Source organism: Notechis scutatus, chromosome 1 (genome assembly GCF_049901735.1).
Source record: "Notechis scutatus isolate UNSWTSFEM ecotype Mainland chromosome 1, rNotScu1.2, whole genome shotgun sequence".
NCBI lineage: Eukaryota > Metazoa > Chordata > Lepidosauria > Squamata > Elapidae > Notechis > Notechis scutatus.
Genome location: NC_142009.1, coordinates 338,463,240 through 338,487,417, shown reverse-complemented (window position 1 = coordinate 338,487,417; position 24,178 = coordinate 338,463,240). Strand labels below are relative to the sequence as shown.

The 24,178-nt window shown below is 37.5% G+C and overlaps 1 protein-coding gene across 1 annotated transcript; it reads left to right on the top strand.

Annotated features, from left to right (window-relative positions):
• The first annotated feature begins 15,047 nt into the window (after positions 1-15,047).
• Positions 15,048-21,698, top strand: LOC148133598 (vomeronasal type-2 receptor 26-like). Its single transcript, XM_087966560.1, has 6 exons — positions 15,048-15,193; positions 16,132-16,423; positions 16,712-17,548; positions 19,210-19,428; positions 19,917-20,046; positions 20,794-21,698. Exons 1-6 carry the CDS (start codon positions 15,048-15,050, stop codon positions 21,696-21,698), a joined length of 2,529 nt encoding a protein of 842 aa, XP_087822686.1.
• Positions 21,699-24,178: the final 2,480 nt, after the last annotated feature.

The window sequence follows — 24,178 nt, the reverse complement described above, 5'->3', positions numbered from 1 at the left end:
CTGATACATGTTTCGCTACAGACGTAAATACAAGTAAATCTACATCGGGTACTCTAGTATTATTAGGAAAGGTGTTGATTGGGTGGAGGTCTATTAGACAGAAACATTTAAGTTTATCAACAAGGGAGGTTGAATTATCATGTTTGTCTCTATTATGTACAGATTTAGTTTGTTATTAGCAACTATTGATTGACATGGGAATTGATGTAACAGATTCTATTGTTTTTATGAAGACAACCAATCAGCAATATAGATGGCTTCCAATCTTACTGTAAAGACAAGATCAAAACACACAGATTTAGGATTTTTAAATGTGAGACAATGTGTGCAAAGTTGAATGATTAAACTGGAGTACTGCATGTCAGAGAATAACATTGCAAATCTTTTTACAAAAGCCCAAGGCTTTGTAAAGCATAAGGCTTGCTGTGAGGATTATGGACTTAAATTGTAAGGTTTTATATATTGTCCTACCCAAAGGGGAGAATGTTAGGAATTGATAGACACCTACCAGTTGGGTTGGAAATATATAAACCAGGTATCTGTGTGCTGTGTGCTGTGTTCAGTGTATCTGTGTGCTGGTCGTGTGTTATGCAACATTACTCACACTACATCTCCCTGTGTGCACTCATTCTTCTAATGGGGAATTACCTTAATAAAGGCCCTTTCCTTCCCCATAGACCACGCCATTCATGTTTCTCCCTTATCCTCTCCTCCCTCCATGCCCTCGGATGAAGAGGGGATGGTCCTGGTTCTTCCTCTGACTGCCCAGCCAGCCTGTGCCCTTCCCCAGTTTCCTCCACAACTTCCAGAGCCACACTTCCACTCCCTGTCGGCTGTTCCTCCTCTCCCTCAAAGTCAGAGTCCAATAGTGGGATGACAGAAACCCTATGGATAAAAACTTTTCTTCAGCTTGTCTGTGCAGCTGCCTCTGCTTCTATACCTTTCTTCCCAATGGTAGGAGAAGAAAGAAGTGCTGACCAGGGTGCAAGTCGTGTGAGTTGACATGTGATAAAGCAAAGAAATTTTGGAGTAAGATTCATATTAAAATACAGAAAATTCTTAAAACAAAAATAAAAATGGAACCAGAATCTTTTCTTTTGGGTTTAACGGAAGAGGACTTTGAGAAAAAACTTGCAACTTGGATCTTATATATACAGCAGCAAGACTATTATACACACAAAAATAGAAGGACATTTTGATTCCCACTATGGATGAATGGCTACAGAAGTTGATGAAGTTGGCAGAAATGGCTAAATCAACTATTTTGGTTAAAGGAAAGAATAGAAGTACTTTTGTTTTCACATGGAGACTACTTATGAGCTTGAAGTGGAAAAAAATTGAAAGTTTGATTTTGGGTTTTATCAATGAGATTGGTATGTTTTTAGAGAAATGGCTAATTTATATTATTATGGGAAAACAAAAAGTGGTGGTTTGATGCTTTATTTTATTGCAACAGAGGGAGATGGAAGACAATGTTTCTTCTTTTCTTTTCCCCAATTTCTCTCCCCCTTCCTCCCTACTGTGTTTTCTATTTACTTTTGTATTTTGTATTTCATCTTATGACCTAATAAAAAAAATGTTAAACTGGGAAAAAACATGTGTTTATTATTTCAAGGGGGAAATTTTCTTATTTTGTTCCTTATTTTATTTAGTTTATTTTTAAGGTTGTTTTTTAAAGGATTGGGTTCAATATCAGTGTTTATCTGAAGCCCTGATTGTTAGGAATCTGTCCACCAATTAGTTGGGTTGGCAATATATAAGCCAACAATGTATGTTTGTAGCATTAAGACAAAATCCTGTGTTGATTTGTACTATATTCCGATTGGTTGGTTGTGTAGCAAATTTCCATAAGAGGGAGCTAGAGATCATAGCTTACTCTCTCTGACATTCTGTATCTCTGACATTCTGCCTCTCTGACATTCTGTATCTCTGACATTCTGTTGCTATCTAAGGTTCTCTGTTGTGCTTATATTTTGATATCTTTGTTTACTGTAAATGACAAAGGCAACCGGTAAGAAGCCTTTGTAATTGGATATTCTTTGGACTGTTAAATGTATATGACCTGGACTATTTATTGGACTGTGCTATTTCTTAAAGTAAACTTTAACTCAATTAAGTGTATCTGTGTATGGCTGGATAATTATTCATAACTATTCTCATAAACGTTTCCATGTGCATATCCTTGTTTCTCAAGGTTATTCTGTACATATCATAACACTGATCATCTTCCTGAAGGGCTGTCAAGGCCTATAAGAGAGCCAATACTTTTGGAAACCAGGGTTGTGGTAGGTGATGACAAGGCTCAGCCCGATATAAGGGACAAATGCTCCATTCATCTCAAGTCTCCAAGAGATCTAAGTTCAGCCCACCTTGAATTCTGCTGACTCTTATTTACTGCCAAATTTTCTTTCACTGCTAGTAGACCAGATTTTTCTGGAGATCATTGGCATACAATAACCCTATATTCATTTGGGTCCCCTGATTTCCAGCATTTGACAGTTGATGACTTTAAAGACTACCAAGAGGCCACGTTGAGCTGGAATGGATGCACTGCCCTCATTCTGCTTCTTCCTAAGTTCATCTAAACGTGCAAACAATACCATTTCCACCCCACACCCAATCCTGAAATCTCACTGAAAGGAAGATTCATCCAGGGTCCACCAAAATAGTCCAGTATGATGTGGTCCAGCCATTTTTCCTTGAGTAGGAGTCAAACTGGGTCCACTTTCAGAGGTAGGGGAACAATCCTATCTCTCAAGGATGATTCATGCTGCCTTCATCTCAACTTTATTTATTTATTTTATTTATTTATTTTGTCAAGCATGTATTAGATAACAGGTATAAGTATAAACATGAGTAAAAATACATGAAATGGCTAGGGGAAAAAAGGGGGACATTAGGATGGGGACAGTAGGCACGTTGGTGCACTTATGCACACCCCCTTTCAGACCTCTTAGGAAAGAAGTGAGGTCAACAGTAGTCTAAAGTTTTTGAGGTTTGGGGAAGAAACCATAAAATCTGGTAGAGTATTCCAGGCATTGACCACTCTGTTGTTGAAGTCGTATTTCCTGCAATCAAGTTGGATGCAATTTACCTTGAGAAGGGAGGGAGCGGGAGGAAGGAAGGAAGGAAGGAAGGAAGGAAGGAAGGAAGGAAGGAAGGAAGGGAGGAAGGAAGGAAGGAAGGAAGGAAGGAAGGAAGGAAAAGAATACCCATTCCTAAGAGGCCTGTAAGGGACGTGCAAGAGCACACCATCATCCCTACCATCCCTGTCCCACCGTCCCCATTCATCCGCACCTACTTCCTGCATTCCCACTCATGCCTTCACCAATACCCATTATCCTGTAAGTGATTGACAAATCAAATCAATAAAATAAAATAAATAAATGTTTGATAATTGGTCTAGCAAATGTTTTTTTAAAAAAACAATTTTATTGGTTTTTTAAAGACAAACAAAACAAACAAAACATAAAAACATCAGCTCTCTTGCATATATATATACAAACAGTGTGTCGGTTGGTTCATCAGTTTTGTGCATTCATTTCGTAGTCTCAATTACAGTTACATTACATAATAACTCATATTATCAATCCAAACTTATATATCCTAGTATCGCTTTTAGAAAATCATTTGACTATAATTTTATTCATTCATACTTTATGAGATAACTATAATTTAAATAATTTATTCTATAACAAATCATATAATCATACCAAATCTATCCTAAAAAACACTTTATAGATATGATGTCAAATAACAAAAGAAAAAGAAAAAACAAAATATTCCTTATTATTTAACATTCTAAATATTCTATTATTATATTTTATCATCCAACCATTGATAGAAAAGGTCCCAAATTTTATAGAATTGTTTATCCTCTTGCTCTCTAATTTCAAATGTCAATCTACTCATCTCAGCACATTCCAATATTTTCTTAATAATTTCTTTCTGCAATGGTATTTTCTCATTTTTCCAATTTTTAGCAAATACAATTCTAGCCGCTGTTAATACATTTACAATCAAATATTTCAAGTCTTTACTGTATGTATCTGGTAAAATTCCAAATAAAAAAAACTCCGGTTTCAAATCTATGCGTTTCTTTGTCATTTTTTCCAACCACGTGCGGATTTTAGTCCAACATTTTCTAGCATCCTCACAAGTCCACCACATATAGTAATATGAGCCAGGTATCTGATGACATTTCCAACATTTTTCAGATTTATTCTTGAACATTCTTGCTATCCTCATTGGGGGAAAGTGCCACCTGTAAAACATCTTATACAAATTTTCTTTATAGGCTGTTGACATTGTCATTTTATAATTTTGCGACCATAGTTTTTGCCATTTCTCTAAATCAATCCCATATCCAAAATTCTTCCCCCAAACAATCATAGTTGTTTTAACTTGTTCTTCCTCTAGCTTAATTCCCAGTAAGTAACCATATAATTTTTTAATCACCTTCTCATCTGTCAAAATCTTATCTAAATCAGTCTGTTTATCATAAAATCCCTCTGTTTTAGAATCTTCATCATACCTTGAATGTATTTGCGCATATGAAAACCAATTCATCTTTATACCTTGTTCCTCTAGATTTTGTATCGATTTAAGTTCACCCTTTTCATCCAGTAGTTCCCCATATCTAACTGTTTGTTCCTTCTTATAAATTATAGGATAGGAAAATGCTTCAATAGTCGATAACAAAACTGGAATTTTCAAATAATATTGTCTTTTTATCTTCTCCCAGTTTAACCACAAAGACTCACGTATATAATGTCTTCTAAAATAACCCTGTGTTTTAGTTCCCTTATACCATAAAAAAGCATGCCAGCCCAACAGCAAATCATGACCTTCTAGTGTCAACAATCTAGTCTTTCTTAATGTTATCCATTCCTTGACCCACATCAAATTTGCAGCTTGGTAGTACAACTCCCAATTAGGCAGGCCAAAACCTCCTCTAATTCTAGCATCTTGCAAAAGCTTTAGCTTTATTCTCGCTTTCTTACCTTGCCATATATACTTCAACACAATTTTATTTAAGTCTTCAAAATAGTCTTTTCCGAGTCTAATTGGTATTGTTTGAAACAAAAATAAGATTCTGGGTAAAATATTCATCTTGATTGTTGAAATTCTCCCTATTAATGACAATTGTAAATTTTCCCATTTCTTCAGGTCTAAAGCTATCTGTTGTTTAAGTTTAATATAATTATTCTCTTTTAATGTACTACATCTTGATATCAAGTATATCCCCAAATACTTGACCTTGTCCGTGACTTGAATTTTCAACAAGTCTGCCAGTTCTTCTCTTTGTCTTAGTAGCATATTCTTTGTCAAGATCTTTGTTTTATCTTTGTTTATTTTCAAACCAGCCACCTCACCATATGTCTCTATCTTTTCCAATAGTTTTGGAGCTGTTTCAAAAGGGTCTTCCAAAATAAAGACTAAGTCATCCGCAAAGGCTTGCAGTTTGAATTCTTCCTTTTTAATTTTCATTCCTTTTATACTCTTTTCATCTCTGATATTTCTATTTAACACTTCCAAGGTCAATACAAATAGCAAAGAAGATAGGGGACATCCTTGTCTTGTGCCTTTTCTTATATTAATAAAGTCTGTAAATTCTCCCTCCATCATTATCTTTGCTGTTTGCTTATGATATATGGCTTCTATTGCTTGAATAAATTTTCTAGCAAAACCCATCTGTTCCAATAGTAGTAACATAAATCTCCAGTTCACATTATCAAATGCCTTTTGAGCATCTAGGAATATCAAAGCCATTTGCTTTTCAGGATGTGCCTCATAGTATTCCAAAGTATCCAGGATTACTCTCATATTGTCTCTAATTTGTCTCTTTGGCAGAAATCCATTTTGGTCTGTATGAATGAAATTATTTAAATATTTTTTAAGTCTTTCTGCTAAGATTGAAGCAAAGATTTTATAGTCTGCATTTAATAGAGAAATAGGTCTATAGTTCTTAATTTGCAGTGAATCAGTCTCTTCTTTTGGAATAAGTGTAATATAAGCCTCTGACCATGTTCTGGGTATCATCTTCTTTGACATAGCTTCATTCATAACTTCTAACAATGGAATGCTCAATGATTCTTGTAATGTTTTATAGAATTCTGCCGGAAGCCCATCTGGACCTGGTGCTTTCCCATTGTTTTGTTTCTTTAGTGCTTCGGTTAATTCCATCATTGTTATATTGCTTTCTAGCATTTCTTCAGTTTCTTTGGGTATCTTAGGTAAGTTAGCATTCTGTAAATACTGTTTAACTTTTTCCTCATCAATATTCTCTTGCTTATATAGTTGCCCATAGAAGTCTCGGATAATTTCCTTTTTCTCCTTATTATCATGACAAACTTGGCCTTGGTCATCTATTAACTGCGATATTTTTCTTGATTCTTTCTCCTTTCTCAATTTATATGCTAGCCATCTACCTGGTTTATTTGCATCTTCAAAATAGTTCTGTTTAGCATTTCTAATTTTCTGTGCCAGTTCTTCTTTCTCTATTAAACCCATTTTATGTTTAATTATGTCCAATTTCAATTTAATATCTTTTTTCTGTGGCGTTTTCTGTAGTTCTTTTTCAAGTCTTTTATACACATCTTCCAAGGCTTTAGTGGCTTGCCTTTTCCTGGTATTATTTTTTCTTATGTAATCTATTATCAAACCTCTGGCATATGCCTTCATTGTATCCCAAACATTCTGCATTGAAGTACTGTATATACTCAAGTATAAGCCTAGTTTTTCAGCCCAATTTTTGTGCTGAAAAAATCCCCCTCGGCTTATACTCGAGTCAGATTCCCCTCTGAAAAAAAAAATGGTGTGGAGTCGCGGCCTCCGGCGGCAGCGACTCCCAACAGCCCCAGCCGGGAAGGGAAAGGCAAAAAGTGCTTTGCCTTTCCCTTCCCGAGGCGGCGGGACTGGGGCCGCGCCGGCGGTAGTGACTCCTGACTCAGGGGGCCTCCGAGGGAGGGGAAGAGAGTGACTCCTGCCTCCCGCTGTCATCATCATCTTCTTCTTTTGGGTTAGTGAATCAATTAAACCTTTCATGATAGTGAGATCGTTTCCCAAATTAATTATTTTTATTTTTGAAATTTACCAGTAGCTGCTGCATTTCCCACCCTCGGCTTATACTCGAGTCAATAAGTTTTCCCAGTTTTTTTGTGTAAAATTAGGTGCCTCGGCTTATATTCGGGTCGACTTATACTCGAGTATATACGGTATCTTCTTTTTTATTTTCTCTAAAGAAGAAAGCCAGTTCTTTCTCCATACACTGTGTGAAGTCTTTTTCCTTTAAAATAGTATTATTTAACGTCCATCTCGATCTTTTTTTTTGTCCCTTCCATTTAATTGTCATTGGGTTATGATCTGCCCAAGTACTTGTTTCAATATTTGTTTCTTGTATGTTAGATATTAATTCTGTTGAGATCCAAATCATATCCAATCTGGACCATGATAAATGTCTATTTGAGTACAAAGTGTATTGTTTAGTTTTAGCATTTCTTTCTCTCCATATATCTTTTAAAGTTAATTCGTCTGTCATTTTAAAAAAGGATTTAGGGAGAATCTTTCTATTTTGCTTTGTTGTTGTTGCTGTATAGTCCAATTTATTGTCCACAATTCCATTAAAGTCTCCCATCATAATTATATTAGCATAGTCCAGTCCAGTTATTTTCATGTGTAGTTTTTTATAAAATTCTTCTTGTTTATCATTCGGAGCATAAATTGCAATCAAGAGTATTTTTATATTATTGTCCATTATTTCCACCATTAATACTCTTCCATCTTCATCAGTATAAATCAATTTTGCTGGGGTAGTCTCTTTGATGTATAGAACCACTCCTCTTTTCTTACATTGAGTCAAAGAAGTAAATATTTTCCCTAATTTTGGTTGTACTAACAATTGTTCATGTTGTTTTTTAATATGTACTACTTGTAGACAAATTATGTCAAAATTTAATTTCCCTAATTTATGAAAAGTTTTCCTTCTTTTAACAGCTGAATTAAGTCCATTTATATTCATTGTAATCAGTTTTGTCTCTTCCATGATTATATTTTATAGTTAGCAGCTCTCGTAGATCTTGGTTCACGTTGTTCTTTAATGTCCAATTGTCCACCTACTGCGCCTTCTTCTTTTTCAGTCCCCATTTGTTCCTCTTGGAACTCAAGCAAATGTTTTGTATACTCTAGTTAGTAGTACAATATTACCAGAGAAAAAGCTACGATTATTTATTTTTTATTTATTTATTTTGATTTTATCACTTACAAAACAATAGGTATAAGTATATTTATTCCACCAGATAAAGACTGAATGCACCAATTATCACATTAAACAAGAGGAAAACCTTCTACGCACAAATTCCACTTGTGCTTTCTACAATTTTGTAAACAACAAACTAAAAAACTCAAGGTCCATCCCACCCCTGAAAGGACCTAATGGTAAAGGCTACAATGGTGACACCATTAAAGCCAACATCTTTAACACATTCTTTGGCTCAGTATTTGTAAACAACAATGGATCATGCCCAGTATTTCCTAGTCGAACCACAGACGACTACAATGATCTAATACATATCGATTTTACAGAAGACAATGTTGAAAAAGCACTACGCAATCTAAAACCATCTCTATCTATTGGACCGGAGAGAATACGTGCCCACTTCTTTAAAAAGCTATCCACTGCCATAGCAGAACCTCTAGGCATAATCTTTGAAAAATCCTTCAGGACCAGCTCCTTGCCTAACCTATGGTCACAAGTCATCCCCATCTTCAAAAAGGGAGACCCCAGCCTAGCTGAAAATTACAGCCCAATCTCCTAATGCTGCGTGACCTGTAAAGTCATGGAATCAATTATTAACCGATCCATTATCCTCCACTTAGAGACAAACAACCTACTCTCTAATAAACAATTTGGTTTCAGAAAAAAACTATCCTGTAATCTGCAACTCTTACACTGCAAAAACATATGGACTACACAACTCGATCAGGGCAAAACAATAGATGCAATCTACATAGACTTCTGTAAAGCCTTTGATTCAGTGGTACACGACAAACTACTCCTAAAACTGAAATCTTACGGCATCTCTGAACAACTGCATAACTGGATAGAAGCATTCCTGTCAAACAGATAACAAATGGTCAAAATTGGGAGTGTCCTGTCAAATTCTGTACCTGTCAATAGTGGTGTCCCCCAAGGCAGTGTTCTAGGACCAACTCTATTCATACTCTACACAAATGACTTCTCTGATCATATTGAGAGCAACTGCGTTCTCTTCGCTGATGATGTAAAGCTATTCAATACCACAGAGAATACTACTATCCTTCAAAAAGACCTTGACTATGTATCAGAATGGTCAAACAAATGGCAACTTCAAATGTCAAAAAATAAATGCTCTGTCTTACATTTATTTATTTATTTATTTATTTATTTATTTATTTGATTTGCCAATTGTTTACAAGATAATAAGTATAAGTGTATACATAGTTGTGAATACATGAAATGGGTACATATAAGAAAAATAAAAGAAGAATAAGAGAAACAATAGGACAGGGACGGTAGGCACGTTGTTGCGCTTATGCACGCCCCCTACAGACCTCTTAGGAAAGGGGTGAGGTCAATAGTAGACAGTCTAAGGTTAAAGTTTTTGTGGTTTGGGGAAGAAACTACAGAATCGGGTAGAGTATTCCAGACATTGACCACTCTATTGCTGAAGTCGTATTTCCTGCAATCAAGTTTGGTGCAGTTTACTTTGAGTTTGTATCTATTGTGTGCTCTTGTGTTGTTATGGTTGAAGCTGAAGCATTCATTGACAGGTAGGACATTGCAATGTATGATTTTATATACCATGCTTAAATCAGACCGAAGACGGCGTAATTCAAGGTTTTCTAGTTCTAGAATTTCAAGTCTGGTGGCATAAGGTATTCTACAACGAGTAGAGGAGTGGAGAACTCTTCTTGTGAAATATTTCTGGACTTTCTCAATTGTGCTAATATCAGATACGTAATGTGGGTTCCAGACTGATGAACTGTATTCGAGTATTGGTCTAGCAAATGTTTTGTATGCTCTGGTTAGTAGTGTGATATTACCAGAGAAAAAGCTACGTAGGATTAGGTTAACAACTCTTAATGCCTTTTTGGCTATGTAGTTGCAGTGGGCTCTAGCACTTAGATCATTAGAGGTGAGTATTCCAAGGTCCTTTACAGAGCTTGGGTCATCAACAAGATCTTGACTATTCAGCTTGTATTTTATTTTCTGATTTTTTTTTGCCAATATGTAAGACAGAGCATTTATTTGTTGAGATTTGAAGTTGCCATTTGTTTGACCATTCTGATACATAGTCAAGATCTTTTTGTAGAGTAGCAGTATTGTCTGTGGTATTGAACAGCTTTACATCATCAGCGAAAAGAACGCAATTGCTCTTAATATGATCACAGAGATCATTTATGTAGAGTATGAAGAGAGTTGGTCCTAGAACACTGCCTTGGGGGACAGCACTATTGACAGGTACAGAATTTGATAGGACGCTCCCAATTTTGACCATTTGTTGTCTGTTTGCCAGGAATGCTTCTATCCAGTTATTCAGTTGTCCAGAGATACCATAGGATTTTATTTTTTAGGAGTAGTTTGTCGTGTACCACTGAATCAAAGGCTTTACAGAAGTCTATGTAGATTGCATCTATTGCTTTGCCCTGGTCGAGTTGTGTCGTCCATATGTTTTTGCAGTGTAAGAGTTGCAGATTACAGGATAGTTTTTTTCTGAAACCAAATTGTTTATTGGAGAGTAGGTTGTTTGTCTCTAAGTGGAGGATGATGGATTGGTTAATAATTGATTCCATGACTTTACAGGTGACGCAGCATAAGGAGATTGGTCTGTAATTTTCAACTAGGCTTGGGTCTCCCTTTTTGAAGATGGGGATGACTGTGGCTTGTGACCATAGGTTAGGCAAGGAGCTGGTCCTGAAAGATTTTTCAAAGATTATGCTTAGAGGTTTGGCTATGGCAGTGGATAGCTTTTTTAAGAAGTAGGCACATATTCCATCCGGTCCAATAGATAGAGATGGTTTTAGATTGCGTAGTGCTTTTTCAACATTGTCTTCTGTAAAATCGATATGTATTAGATCATTGTTGTTATCTGTGGTACGGCTAGGAAATACTGGGCATGATCCATTGCTGTTTACAAATACTGAGCCGAAGAATGTGTTAAAAATGTTGGCTTTAATGGTGTCGTCGTTGCAGTCGTTACCATAAGGTCCTATCAAGGGTGGGATGGACCTTGAGTCTTTTAGTTTGTTGTTTACAAAATTGTAAAAAGCACGGGTGGAATTGGTGCTTAGAAGGTTTTCCTCTTGTTTAATGTGATAATTGGTGCATTCGGTCTTTATCTGGTGGCATAAATTTTTGTATTGGCTTTTGAAATTGGCAACGTGACCAGATTTGTTTTTCCGCCAGAGTGATCTCTTTTTGGATTGAAGTTTCCTTATTGTTATGGGTAATCTGCTTTTTTGTTTTGTTTTGGGAGTTGTTGTTGGTACATATAGTTTGATGACTCTTTTGACTTCAAGTAAAAATATGTTGTAATGGTCTTCAACAGTATTGCATCCAGTGAATAGAGATTGCCAATCAAGGGATGAGAGATCGTTGTCTATAAGATCATAGTTGCCTTTTTTGAAGTTACAATTGGGGATTACATCATTGTGGTGATTTTTGTGTGGGCGTATGTTGAGACAAAAGTCAATCATATTGTGGTCACTGCTGGAAAAGGGTTCTTTAGTTTGTATTCCGTAAATTAAATTCAAACTATTGCAGAAGATGAGATCGAGGCAGTTGTTTAGTCTAGTGTTGTTGGTTACTAGTTGTTCCAGTCCCAGATTTGTAATAGCATTGTAGAAGGTTGTGTGTATGATTTCAGTTGTACAATCATTTAGGGTCCAGTCAATATGAGGTAGATTGAAATCACCAAGAAAGATAAAAGGGTATGGGCAGGATGCAGCCCATGTTAGTAATGTATTTAGCTTGTTTACATGTTCGATGTCATAATCAGGTGCTCTGTAACATACTAAGAATCGAATTGTGATATTTAAGGATAGTTCACAGATGATGGTCTCAGGAAGAGCAAGCTCCTGGGTAACTTGGTTATTTTTTAGATGTAAGGATTTTTTATAGAAGATAGCAACACCACCTCCTCGACGATTTTCACGATCTGATCGGTAAACATGATAGTCTCTTACTGTGGTAATGGAGTCAGGGAGAGATGCATTGAGCCATGTTTCACAGACAAATATAATGTCGAATTTAGCCATATTTAGTAGGAGGAAAAATTCAGGTATTTTATTCACGAGGCTTCTTGCATTGAGTAGTTTGCATTTAAGGCCAGCAGTAGTTGGAATTGAGGTAGTTAAGGGCGTGCATGCCTAGTCTTGGGTGATGGTGGATCGGTTGAGGTAGGATTGTGGTTGAGGGTTAAAGCTGAGTTGCGGGTTGTGTGGCTTACTTTTGATACAGTCAGCATGGTAGTCAATGTACAGGTCCTTCTCTCCATTGTCTAGACGTTTTTTGAGTTCAGTGCGGAGTACACGGGAGCGGGCACGTTGCTGTATGGTTAGGTCAGGGCGACAACGGAGGTTCTTATGGTTGGTGTTGGTTTTGGCGAGTGAATTTATAGTGTAAATGAATTTACGTTTGCTTGATTCATTTTTGCAAATGACCCTGCACAAGCGTGGGGCCACAGAGCCGTCTCTGTTTTTGAGCTCTCGGCCAATGCGGGAAATGTCAAGTATTTCATCAGCGGAGATGGTTGATGCTTGATAATCACTGATGATGTTTCGGACAGTTGTGATGTCATCATTGTCATTGATGTCCTCTAGACCAAATAAGATGGCGTTTGGACGTTTCCGTTCACGCTCAACAGCTTCTCTGATGAGGATTGGGATATCAATATTTGTCTGGGTTGTGTTTTTTTGTGGATTGGGTTTTGGATTGGGTTGTGGTTGTTGGGTAGAGATGTGGTTTGTAGCTATTGGATGTTCAGGTTTTTGCGTTGTGTCTTTTTTTTCAAGGTTGGATATTCTTTCTTTTACGGCGTCCAGGAATGCTACTATGGTGTTAAGGGATGTTTCAATGGTTTCAATAAATCAGAAAATAAAATACAGGCTGAAAAGTCAAGACTTTGTTGATGATTCAAACTGTGTCAAGGACCTTGGAGTTCTCATCTCTAATGATCTAAGTGCTAGAGCCCACTGTAACTATATAGCCAAAAAGGCGTAAAGAGTTGTTAACCTAATCTTACGTAGCTTTTTCTCTGGCGGGGCGGGGCGGGGGGGGGCGGGGCGGGGGGGGCGCCCCGCGGGGGGGCCCGGGCGGGGGGGCCCCGGCGCGCCGCCCGCCGGGGGCGGGGCCGGCCCCCGGGGCGGGGGGGGGGGCGGGCCGGGCGGCCCCCACCCCACCCCCCCCACCCACCCCCCCCCCCCCCCCCCCCCCCCCCCCACCCCAACCCCCAAAACCCCCCCCCCCCCCCCACCCCCCCCCCCCCCCCCCCCTCTAATATTACACTAATAACTAGAGCATACAAAACATTTGCCAGAACAATACTCGAATACAGCTCATCAGTCTGGAACCCACATTAAGTATCTGATATTGGCACAGTTGAGAAAGTCCAGAAATATTTCACAAGAAAAGTTCTCCACTCCTCTACTCGTTGTAGAATACCTTATGTCACCACATTCAAAATTCTAGACCTAGAAAATCTCGAACTACGCCGCCTTCACTCCGATCTAAGTATAGTATATAAAATCATACATTGCAATGTCCTACCTGTCAATGAATACTTCAGCTTCAACCATAACAACACAAGAGCAAACAATAGATACAAAATCAAGGTTAATAGCACCAAACTTGATTGCACAAAATACGACTTCAGCAACAGAGTGGTCAATGTCTGGAATACTCTACGTGACTCTGTGGTTTCTTCCCCAAACCCCACAAAATTTAACCATAGACTGTCTACTATTGACCTCACCCCTTTCTTAAGAGGCCTGTAGGGGGCGTGCATAAGTGCACCAACGTGCCTACCATCCCTTTCCTATTGTTTCTTTTTATTTTTCTTATAAGTATCTATCTCGTGTATTCAAAACTATGTTTTTACTGATACCTATTATCTTGTAAGCAATTAACAAAAACAAACAAATAAACAAAAAAACAAACAAACAAACAAACAAATAAATAAACAAAATTTTCTCCTCTCCTCTCCTCTCCTCTCCTTTCTCTATTCTATTCTATTCTATTCTATTCTATTCTATTCTATTCTATTCTATTCTATTCTATTCTATTCTATCAATTGTCCTGTCGGGAAATTTCTACTTAGTTCTAGTTGGATCACTCCTTGATAAGGTTCAATCCATTACTTCTCCTCCTGCCTTCAGGTGCTTTAGAGAAGAGGTTGACAGACTTTTCTCTGTGACAGCCCATCAAATATTGATTCATCGAGGTCAAATTCACAACTTCAGCATGACTCCATCTGCTCTGGACATGACAAGAAACACAAGAATGTTTTTTTTTCCAATTGGGTGTATGAGAAGCTATTGCTACAAGGACAGAAACTTGCTTTTCCTTGCAATCATCAGAAATACAGTAATTGTTAGTGTATCCCCTGTAGATTTCTAGATACAAAAACTTCCAAGCTATAAAAACATGTCTGAGTTCTCCAGATGGGGGTAAAAGATGAGACCTTAGCCTATCTTGCAAAAAGCTCACTCCTGGGTTTGAAGAGACTCATGTGTCTTTGTTTCCTTTATAATCACAGCCCAAACACAGGTAAGAGGAATCATCTTTGCTGTAAATTTGTTCTGTGGCCATCCAGGTGGTATAGGTGGTGTCTGATCTGCTAAAGCTCCAGTGAAATTTCAAGTTCAACCTTCAAATCAGTTTCTACCTAAACTTTTATTTCTGTCCTAGGAGGGAAGTTGACAAGAATGACCAGGTAGGAATGATGCTATGTTTGATGCTGATGCTCTTCTGGCTCGTGGCTCCAACTACAGCAAAGAGGCTTCAAACCATGTGTGTGTTCAGGGATTATATACCATTAGAGGAATGCTACTATAGCCCTGGTGATCATATTATTGGTGGAAATTTGCCACTGGGAGGCAGTGTGGTTTCTACTGTCCCTGAATTTAATACATCAAATCTTGTTTTAGATAATAGGTAAGTTTCAGCTGGACCTCTTTCAAAAATACTTCTTCTAGTATTTATTGTTTTTTAATTTATTTATTTATTTGATTTGCCAATTGTTTACAAGATAATAAGTATAAGTGTATACATAGTTGTGAATACATGAAATGGGTACATATAAGAAAAATAAAAGAATAAGAGAAACAATAGGACAGGGATGGTAGGCACGATGGTGCGCTTATGCACGCCCCCTACAGACCTCTTAGGAAAGGGGTGAGTTCAATAGTAGACAGTCTAAGGTTAAAGTTTTTGGGGTTTGGGGAAGAGACTACAGAGTCGGGTAGAGTAGTATTCTGCACTGTTTTAGTGTAATATACATCTTCTCCTTTTCTCAGTAAAATAGCAAGCTCCTAAAATAAGCCACAATTCTGAACCTCTGAAAGCTAGGTACTTCAAAAGGAATTTTTATTGAAAGGAGTAATCCAGATACTAGCCAAAGCAAAGTCTAAGATACCCCCAGGCATACAGGAAGAGATAAATGAATGTGGATTTAGTCATCCAAAGAAACAATATGTTAATCCCCCTCCCCCTTTTCTGGGAAGGTATCTTAGAAAGGTTTTTCAGGAAGTTCCTCTCAGAGCTGGAATTTTTCTGGTCACTTCTCCTCTTGCTATCTCTCCAAGAGGTGACAAGGTTCCGGGCATCTGGCTGCAGTCATATATTGTGTGCAAGTTATACAGATTAAATGCAAGGCTTAAGATATTCAGGTTACATCAAAAGGGTTACTTGTACCAACTCTCCCAACCCTTCTTCTTCCATTATAGAATGGCAGCATTCAGGTTTTGCTGAGAAAGATCCTTAAAAAAAACCCAAACCCAATTTGGATGCTGCTGCACCAAACCAAACACTGAAGCAAACTCTACAAGCAAACAACCTTAATTGTAATATTCCCTGTATTTTTCGCACTATAGACTCATCCCCAGTAACTACCAGCAGATCCTTGCATTGATGTTTGCTGTCTCCCAGGTCAATAAGGATTTTCTTCTACTCCCCAACATCACCCTTGGCTTCCACATCTATGGCCATTTCCAGAGGGAGATATTTATTTCCTTAAACAGCCTCTCCATGCTCTCCTCACAAGGCCAAGTGGTTCCAGGATACAAATGTGGCTGGAAGGGCACTCTGTTCTCCATCATTGGTGGCCTCAATCCCAAATCCTCAAGGCTGATGGACTCCATCTTCAGCATCTTTAAGGTCTCACAGGTAAGAGAGCTCTCTTGGATGCAGTATGGAGTAGACAGAGATCAGAAGGTTACTCAAAAGCAGAGAGGAAGGGGTTGGGGAGGCACATCATGAGCATGTGACTCTTAGTTAATTCTTTATTAAAAAGTGGCCATCATTTTAGTGCCATTTATTCTCTGAATCCGATTGTTAGTTTTTTTTCTCTTGCCTTCCAACATACCTCAACCAATAAAAATGTGTAACTGGGGATCCCTAAAGTGAACGCCAACTTTTACTTTGTTTTTGAAAAAATAATTTCATTTTCTCCAGCTTGGTGTTGGCTTTGAGTTCTCTCAGGGAGAGAGAAGAGTTTATTCTTCCTTCTTCCGGATTAATCCTAAAGAATCTTCTCAATACGTGGGTTTAGTCCAGCTTCTCCTGCATTTCCAGTGGAACTGGGTTGGGCTTATGGCCCCTGAAGATGAGAGGGGAGAACGTTTCATCTCAACTCTGACCCCAATGCTCCAGGAGAAGGAGATCTGCCTGGCTTTCTCTGAAAGGTTGAAATCAAATGATTTTGCGATTATAACGAAAAAATTAGTTCTCAGTTTCAAGACTTGGTCAAAAACTGAAGTGATTCTTCTTTTTGGAGACTATGATTGTAGTTTAAGTGTACAGACAATTTTGTTTCTCCATTTAAAATCAAGCAAGACAACATTTCAGAATGTTTGGATCTTAACCTCCCATTGGAACCTTAGTGTGGAGGAATCTGAAGACACATTGTTATTTGTAAAGTCTTTCCATGGAGTCTTGCATTTCAGAGACCACACCGGGGATGTCTCAGAATTCGATCATTTTGTTCTGTCTTTAGACCCTTTGAACCCCCAAGGAGATGTCTTTCTCCCTCTATGGTGGGAAGTTGTCTTTGGCTGCAAGATCCATAAATCAGGAGAGATCCCTCCAAAGGGGAAAAAACTATGTACAGGAATGGAGAATGTGCAGAATCTGCCCAATTACACTTTTGAAACAAGCATGACAGGTGAAAGTTACAATATCTACAATGCCATTTATGCTGTGGCCCATGCATTACATGCAATGCTTGGATCCAGAGCCCGACCAACCGCGATGAGGTTTGCAAAGAGGACCCCAAATATCCAATCATGGCAGGTAATTTCTGTGGTTTCTCAGAGAGGAAGATTCCAATATCCATTTCTTCAGTTACTGATTCAATATCCGCATGTTATCATATCAATGCATATTAAAAAGCAATTATTAGAAAAATATGAATTAAGAATAATGTTTTGTTGGAAGAGGTTAGAGAGAGGGGAAAAGAGAAGTGAAGGTTCGTTAAAATGTTTAAAAGTATGTCTAGCTAAGGTTGGAAATGTAGTCAAAAGTTGGGCTTATTTTATCATGTGGCCTTTTGATAAAATAAAATAAAAAATTCTGGGCAAAAATACACAGATGGCTTGAAAAGATAATAGGGAAACATGTAGATTTTATAGCTGAACTATTTTTATTAGGGATGATACCAGAAAATTTTGATCAGAAAAGTATGTATTTAGTATCACATGTCTTAACAGCAGTGAGGATTATTTTTGTTACAACATTGGAAAGATGAAGAAAGACCACAAGAGGAAGAGATAGTTAAGAAGATACTAGACTCTGCAGGAATGGATAGACTTTACATTGAAAATTAAACAGAAAGAAGACACAGAATATGATCAGACACGGAACTTATTTTACCAGTGGTTGGAGAGTAAGAATGGAATCTGTATTGTTAAGCAAATTAAATACCCAGAAAACACATTTATTAAGCACTATGAAATGTAATTAATAGAAAATTAATAAAAGTTATTACAAAAAGAAGAAAAAAGAAGAAAGACCTTCATAAAGTCCGGAAAGGCGTATATGTTTACCTAAGTTTCAGGAGGTAACCATGACAGGGAGTAGAAGTCAACTGAGACCACAACAACAATCTGTCTATGTTTGAGAAAGAAGCTTCAAGAAGTCAGAAGTCCTAGTTGGCATATTTGCAGAACAACCTCCATTTCCCTCAGCATGTAACCTGAATCCAACTTGTAGAAAGACACTCAATTCATTTTAATCCTGGTTTATGTTTCTATAGTTTAACATCCTACGTGACCCTTCCCCCCATTTGTTCAGCTTTATGCTTATTGCACTTCTCAGCTTGTGTGAATGCAGCCACCTGAGCACATAAAGAAGGACTCAAAATAGTCTTAATGGGTTGCTTGTCTCAAACCCATCAGACTTTTCTGCATTACTGGATAAACATTGAACTTCTCTGAACAGTGAAGAGACAAATCAGGGCAAGCACTTCCTTTTCCTTGACTCCATTTCATCAAACATGGTTCCTGCATTGTGCTCTGTTCGATTGTCAGATAGAAAAAATCAAAGGAATTGTACTCTGTTGCCATACAAATCATTTAATCGTTGCTACAGTGAATTTATCAGTTACAAGACCTTGGGATAAAGTAAATCTTTAAAACTACATGTAATCAAATATCTCAGGAGGAAAAGCACATGATTAATTTTGGAATGTGGCACTGAAATTTTTCATATGTGCTTATTGTGGTAAAGCTTTATTTGAAGAAACCATGATACAAAGGACCAATGATAAATATTTTTTTTGTAGTTTCAGAGTAAGTACTTGGTGTTACTCCAGATTCCTCAATTCTCCATCAAGAGAATCCTCTAGCTTTTCAGAAATAAATTCATCTTCTCAAAATTGTCACCATGTTCTGATAGAAGCCATAACCGTAGCTCTAACCGAATTCTCCTATTTCTAAAGATCACGTTTATTTCAGATTCTTCCCTATTTGGGCAATGTGCAGTTCAACAACAGTGCTGGAGATGAAGTCTCCTCCTCAGAAGATGGACTGGGATCTGCTCGTTATGATCTTCTCAATTGGCTTTTCCTCCCCAATCAATCATTTGTCCCCATGAAAGTTGGGCAAGTGAATCCTGAGGCTCCCTCAGGCCAGGATTTCACCATTAAGTCTGATGGAATTGTCTGGGCCACAAAGGTGAGCTGCAAGAAAATGTTGTAAATTCTGGGAAAGATTCATTCTCTTCCTGAAATGCAGAACATCCTTCTAACTCAATTGAATCAGAAACCATGGCAGTCATTTCATGACAAATCTGCTTTTCATGTAACACATTTGAGGTCTGATTTGCGTCATTCCACAAAGGGAACAATTTCTGTTTGAAATGCAGAATGCAGTTACAGCCAAAAACTGTGATTTCCATGGTCCATTTTTGCTCAGTTGCATCCTCATAGTTCTTTCTTTTAGAAATGCTGTGTTTCAGTCGCAAGCCTTCCTTTGCAGGATGAAACCCCAGTTCCAATCTCCAGCATCTGTTGGTCGATTGGGAGTTTCACTGGCCTGCATCCCCTAGTAGCTGTTCCTGGTTTTTGATAGACAATGGTGAACAATTTGTTTAGAAGAGATTCTGAGCATAGAAATAGGAATGTGGGAACCAATTAAATAATTCATTGGTATTTCTCTTTCAGACCATCCCCTTTGCCAGGTGTGGCAGGAAGAGGTGCCAGGCAGGAGAAAGGAGAAGAGTTCCTGAGGGCAAGCAAGTTTGCTGCTACCAGTGTGACGCTTGTCCAGAAGGGACCTTTTCTAATCAGACAGGTAGACCAGACTTTAAACCTTAATCCTCCAGAATCAAAGGAAGACATTCATTAAATCAATCTATTTTTGTTCTTGTTATCATTTGTGATGAGATTGATGTCCATTCATACTGCCCTACCACAGAGGACACTTTTCCTAATCCTCAGCAATTGCTATTAGGATAGATTGAGGGCAGAATTTGTGAATCCCCAACATGCATTTCCACTCTAACATCCAATTGGGAAAACCAACTTCCAATGTTTTCCTGAGGTAGTGTGGTGTGTGATCCAAAGGTTTAATTTTTATCATTTAGTGCATGCTTCTTCCATCAGCTCTATCAACTTCTGAGGAAATAGACCTGCCAGAGAAAAAGGAGATCCATCTATGTATACCGCTATGATAGAGGAGGAACAAAAAAGTCTGAATGAACAAATTTGAAGTACAAAGCAGAGAAGTTAAGGCAGGGATATTATACACAGAATTAAAATAGCAGCATTCCTGGATAACAGATCTGTCATTCTTCTCTTGGTTCCAATATAAAGTGAGAGATAAAAGAGGCAGTAATTACCCATGGAAGTGCACATTGAATGGATAGCTGGAATTGAACAAATCCTCATCACTGGTTAATCAGTATCATCATAAATGAAGGATATGCTCTTTTAGATGCCCCATAAATTGCACAGTGGGTTCTTTATTTAATTCCTTTGTAGGTAAGTCAATAGCAGAAAGGAAATATGCATATCAAAAGACAAAGTATTTTGATTTCAGATGCAGTTCATTGTGAATCCTGCCCAGAAGACCAATTTCCCAACAAAGACAAGGACCAATGCATTGCCAAGAAGATCCACTTCCTTGCTTACCAAGACACCCTGGGATACACATTAGTTTTTCTTGCTCTTTTTCTATCTGGGATCACTTCTGCAGTCCTGCTGATTTTCTATAAACATCATGACACACCGATTGTCAAAGCCAACAACCGAGGTCTCAGCTACATCCTCCTAGTCTCCCTTCTGCTCTGCTTCCTCTGCTCCTTCCTCTTCATTGGTCAACCAGGGAAGCTCACCTGTCTCTTCCAACAATCTGCCTTTGCCATTCTCTTTTCTCTTGCAGTTTCCTCTGTGTTGGCAAAGACTGTCATGGTGGTTCTGGCCTTTATGGCCACCAAGCCAGGGAACAAGACAAGCAAACTCTTAGGAAAACCACTGTCCAACTCTATTATCATAGCCTGTCCCCTGGTCCAAGCCCTTCTTTGTGCCACTTGGCTGGGAACCTCTTCCCCATTTCTTAACTTGGACTTCCACTCCTTGTTTGGAGAGATCATCTTGGAATGTAAGGAAGGCTTAACTGTAATGTTTTATGCTGTCCTCTCTTACCTAGGACTTTTGGCTCTTGTCAGTTTCACAGTGGCATTTCTAGCTAGGAAATTGCCTGATAGTTTTAATGAGGCCAAGTTCATTACTTTTAGCATGCTGGTCTTTTGCAGTGTTTGGATCACCTTCCTCCCTACCTACCTGAGCACCAAAGGGAAGTCCATGGTGGTAGTGGAGATCTTCTCCATCTTGGCCTCTGGGGCTGGTCTCTTGGTTTGTATCTTTCTTCCCAAATGCTATGTTATAATACTGAGGCCCCATCTTAATTGTAAAGAAAATATAGTAAGAAACAAGAATTTCTAATTAATGCTAGGATTAGCCTCATTTATATTTATCTTTGTGGCATATTTAAAATGTGATAATATTTCTAATAAATGATGTCGTGAAGGAGGAATTTGTCCATAAAAGAATTCTTTATCAAGTTCTGCAACTGCTTACAATATTCCTGTGATCAGTCTTTTGTTTTTCATGTTTTCAAAGTGTCATTAATGAGGTCCAATGCCCTGTATGTATGGAAAACTTGTTATTAAAGAAGTGTTTCTTATTAGAGATATTTCTAAGTTTATATGGCAAAAGAAAAAACCAAGAATTGCATACAAACTCGGACAAGATGCTAAGGAAAAGGGGGAGGTGGTTTACCAGATCTGAAATTGTATTTTGAGCCATATTGCTTGGCCTGATTAAAAGAGTGGGTGAATCTCCAGAATAAGAGACCTACCTGAAGTAGAGGGCCACGGATTAAGGTTTGGATGGCACAGTTATTTATGATATGAATATAGTTAAGGTTGATTTTAATAATCACTTTGCTAGAAGTGCAATACTAAGAGTTTGGAATAAACATAAAAGAAGGTTTTATACAAAGTTGTCTCTTTGGGTGTTCCCACCCACTCAAGAAGCTTTAAAAAAAAAAAGAATTGGTAGTGAAGCCAGACAGATGGACGTACGGTAACATATTATCTTTCAACTCTGGTGAAGTTACATTAAAGTTGAGGGAAGAATTTGAATTAGACAGTTATGCTTGGCATTGCTTTACATATCAACAACTGAAAGAACGATTTAAATTGGATAAAAAAGAGTTGTGGGTTTGATTTTGCTAAAAATGAATTGGAAATCTTACTGCATGGTAGTGATGATGGGTTTTCTGCTAAAATAAAGCAAGATCATACAAACATGTGAAAGTAAATCAGGAATCCTGTAACTGTGGAGTCTGTCTGGCAAGAACAAATAATTCTTATCCACAGGAAATATGCATGTGTAAAATTTGTAACAATCCTGGTTAATTAGAAAGCTGATAAAAGTAACATGAGTTAGACAACTGGCAGACCTCAGCTAATAGTTAGGAATAGAGATGGCCTGCAGGAAATCAAATGTGTATTAGATAACTCCTAGGCCAGTCATTAGCTAAGACTTGGGAATAGGGACAGCTAGAGACCAATGGAACAAATTGTAGAATTATTACTAAAATGTTTATTAGATGATATTTCTTATTATCTCACTTTGTCCCACATTCTCCTTTAGTGAAAATGTATAAAAGTTACTCTATCCTTTGTTCTTGGTTCTTGGCATTTTGACCAGGAGCCCCTTTCCTTGAATAAAAAGCAATCCAATAAAAATCAATCAGAAAACCTGCACCTTGTGTCTGGCGTCCATCATTGGCTTCAGCACCAGGCTCAGACCCAAATTGGGGAGAACAGGGTCAATATTGCTAAGATTTATAAAATGTTATTGAAATTGAATTTGGAAAGTGAACATGTAAAACATTGTGTGATTCAGTGAACAAGGAGTTTTCGATATAATGTGATGCTTGAACAATGGAAAAATATGTGGTTGAAGGGTTTTATATTTACACTAAACTATAATTTAAAAGAATTTTTTTAAAAAAATAATGTATCGCTGGTATTTAACACCGGATAAATTATCTAGAGTGTATAAGGGTATTTCAAATGAATTTTGGAAGTTTCAAAGAAAGAAGGAACTATTTACCATTTATGGTGGACATGTGATAAAGCAAAGAAATTTTGGAGTAAGATATTATAATACAGAAAATTCTTAAAACAAAAATAAAAATGAAACCAGAAACTTTTCTTTTGGGTTTGGAAACTTGGAGAAAAAATTTGGAACTTTTATCTTATATATGTTGACACACAAAAATGGAAGGACACTTTGATTCCCATTATATGAATGGCTATAGAAACCGATGAAGTTGGCAGAAATGGCTAAATTGACCATTTTGGTTAAAGCAGAGAATATAAGTACTTGGTTTGCACATGGAGACCGCTTGTGAACTTTGTGCTTAAAGTGGAAAAAAATGAAAAGTTGATTTTGGGTTTTACTGATTAGGCTGACGTTTTTCTAGAAATGGCTAGTTTATATTATTATAAGAAAACAAATAGTTGTAGTTTAATGTTATTGCTTTTTTTTAACTGCAACAGAGGGAGTTGGAAGACATTGTTTCTTCTTTTCTTTCCCCCAATTTCTCCTCACTTTCCTCTCCCCCTTCCCCCCTTCTACTATGTCTTCCTATTTACTTTTGTGTTTTATTTTATAACCTAATAAAAAACGTTAAACTGAAAAAGGTTGGTTTTATTATTTCAAGGAGGGGATTTTTGTATTTGGTTCCTTTTTATGGAGTTTATTTTTAAGGTACCGTTTTAAAGGATTGGGTTCAATATCAGTGTTTTTATACATATACAGCTCTTTGAGGCTTTATAAAGTTTCTCTACCACTACTCAATTTTATTTATTTTTATTTATTTATTTTATTTTATTTGCCAATTGTTTACA

What these genes read in the sequence shown, in the direction of transcription:
- LOC148133598 (XM_087966560.1), top strand. Translation starts at nt 15,048, where the DNA reads ATGTGTGTGTTCAGGGATTATATACCATTAGAGGAATGCTACTATAGC. An exon ending in GCATCTTTAAGGTCTCACAG is followed by an intron (nt 16,424 to 16,711) that starts GTAAGAGAGCTC and finishes CATTTTCTCCAG; the next exon opens with CTTGGTGTTGGCTTTGAGTT. An exon ending in GAATTGTCTGGGCCACAAAG is followed by an intron (nt 19,429 to 19,916) that starts GTGAGCTGCAAG and finishes TTTCTCTTTCAG; the next exon opens with ACCATCCCCTTTGCCAGGTG.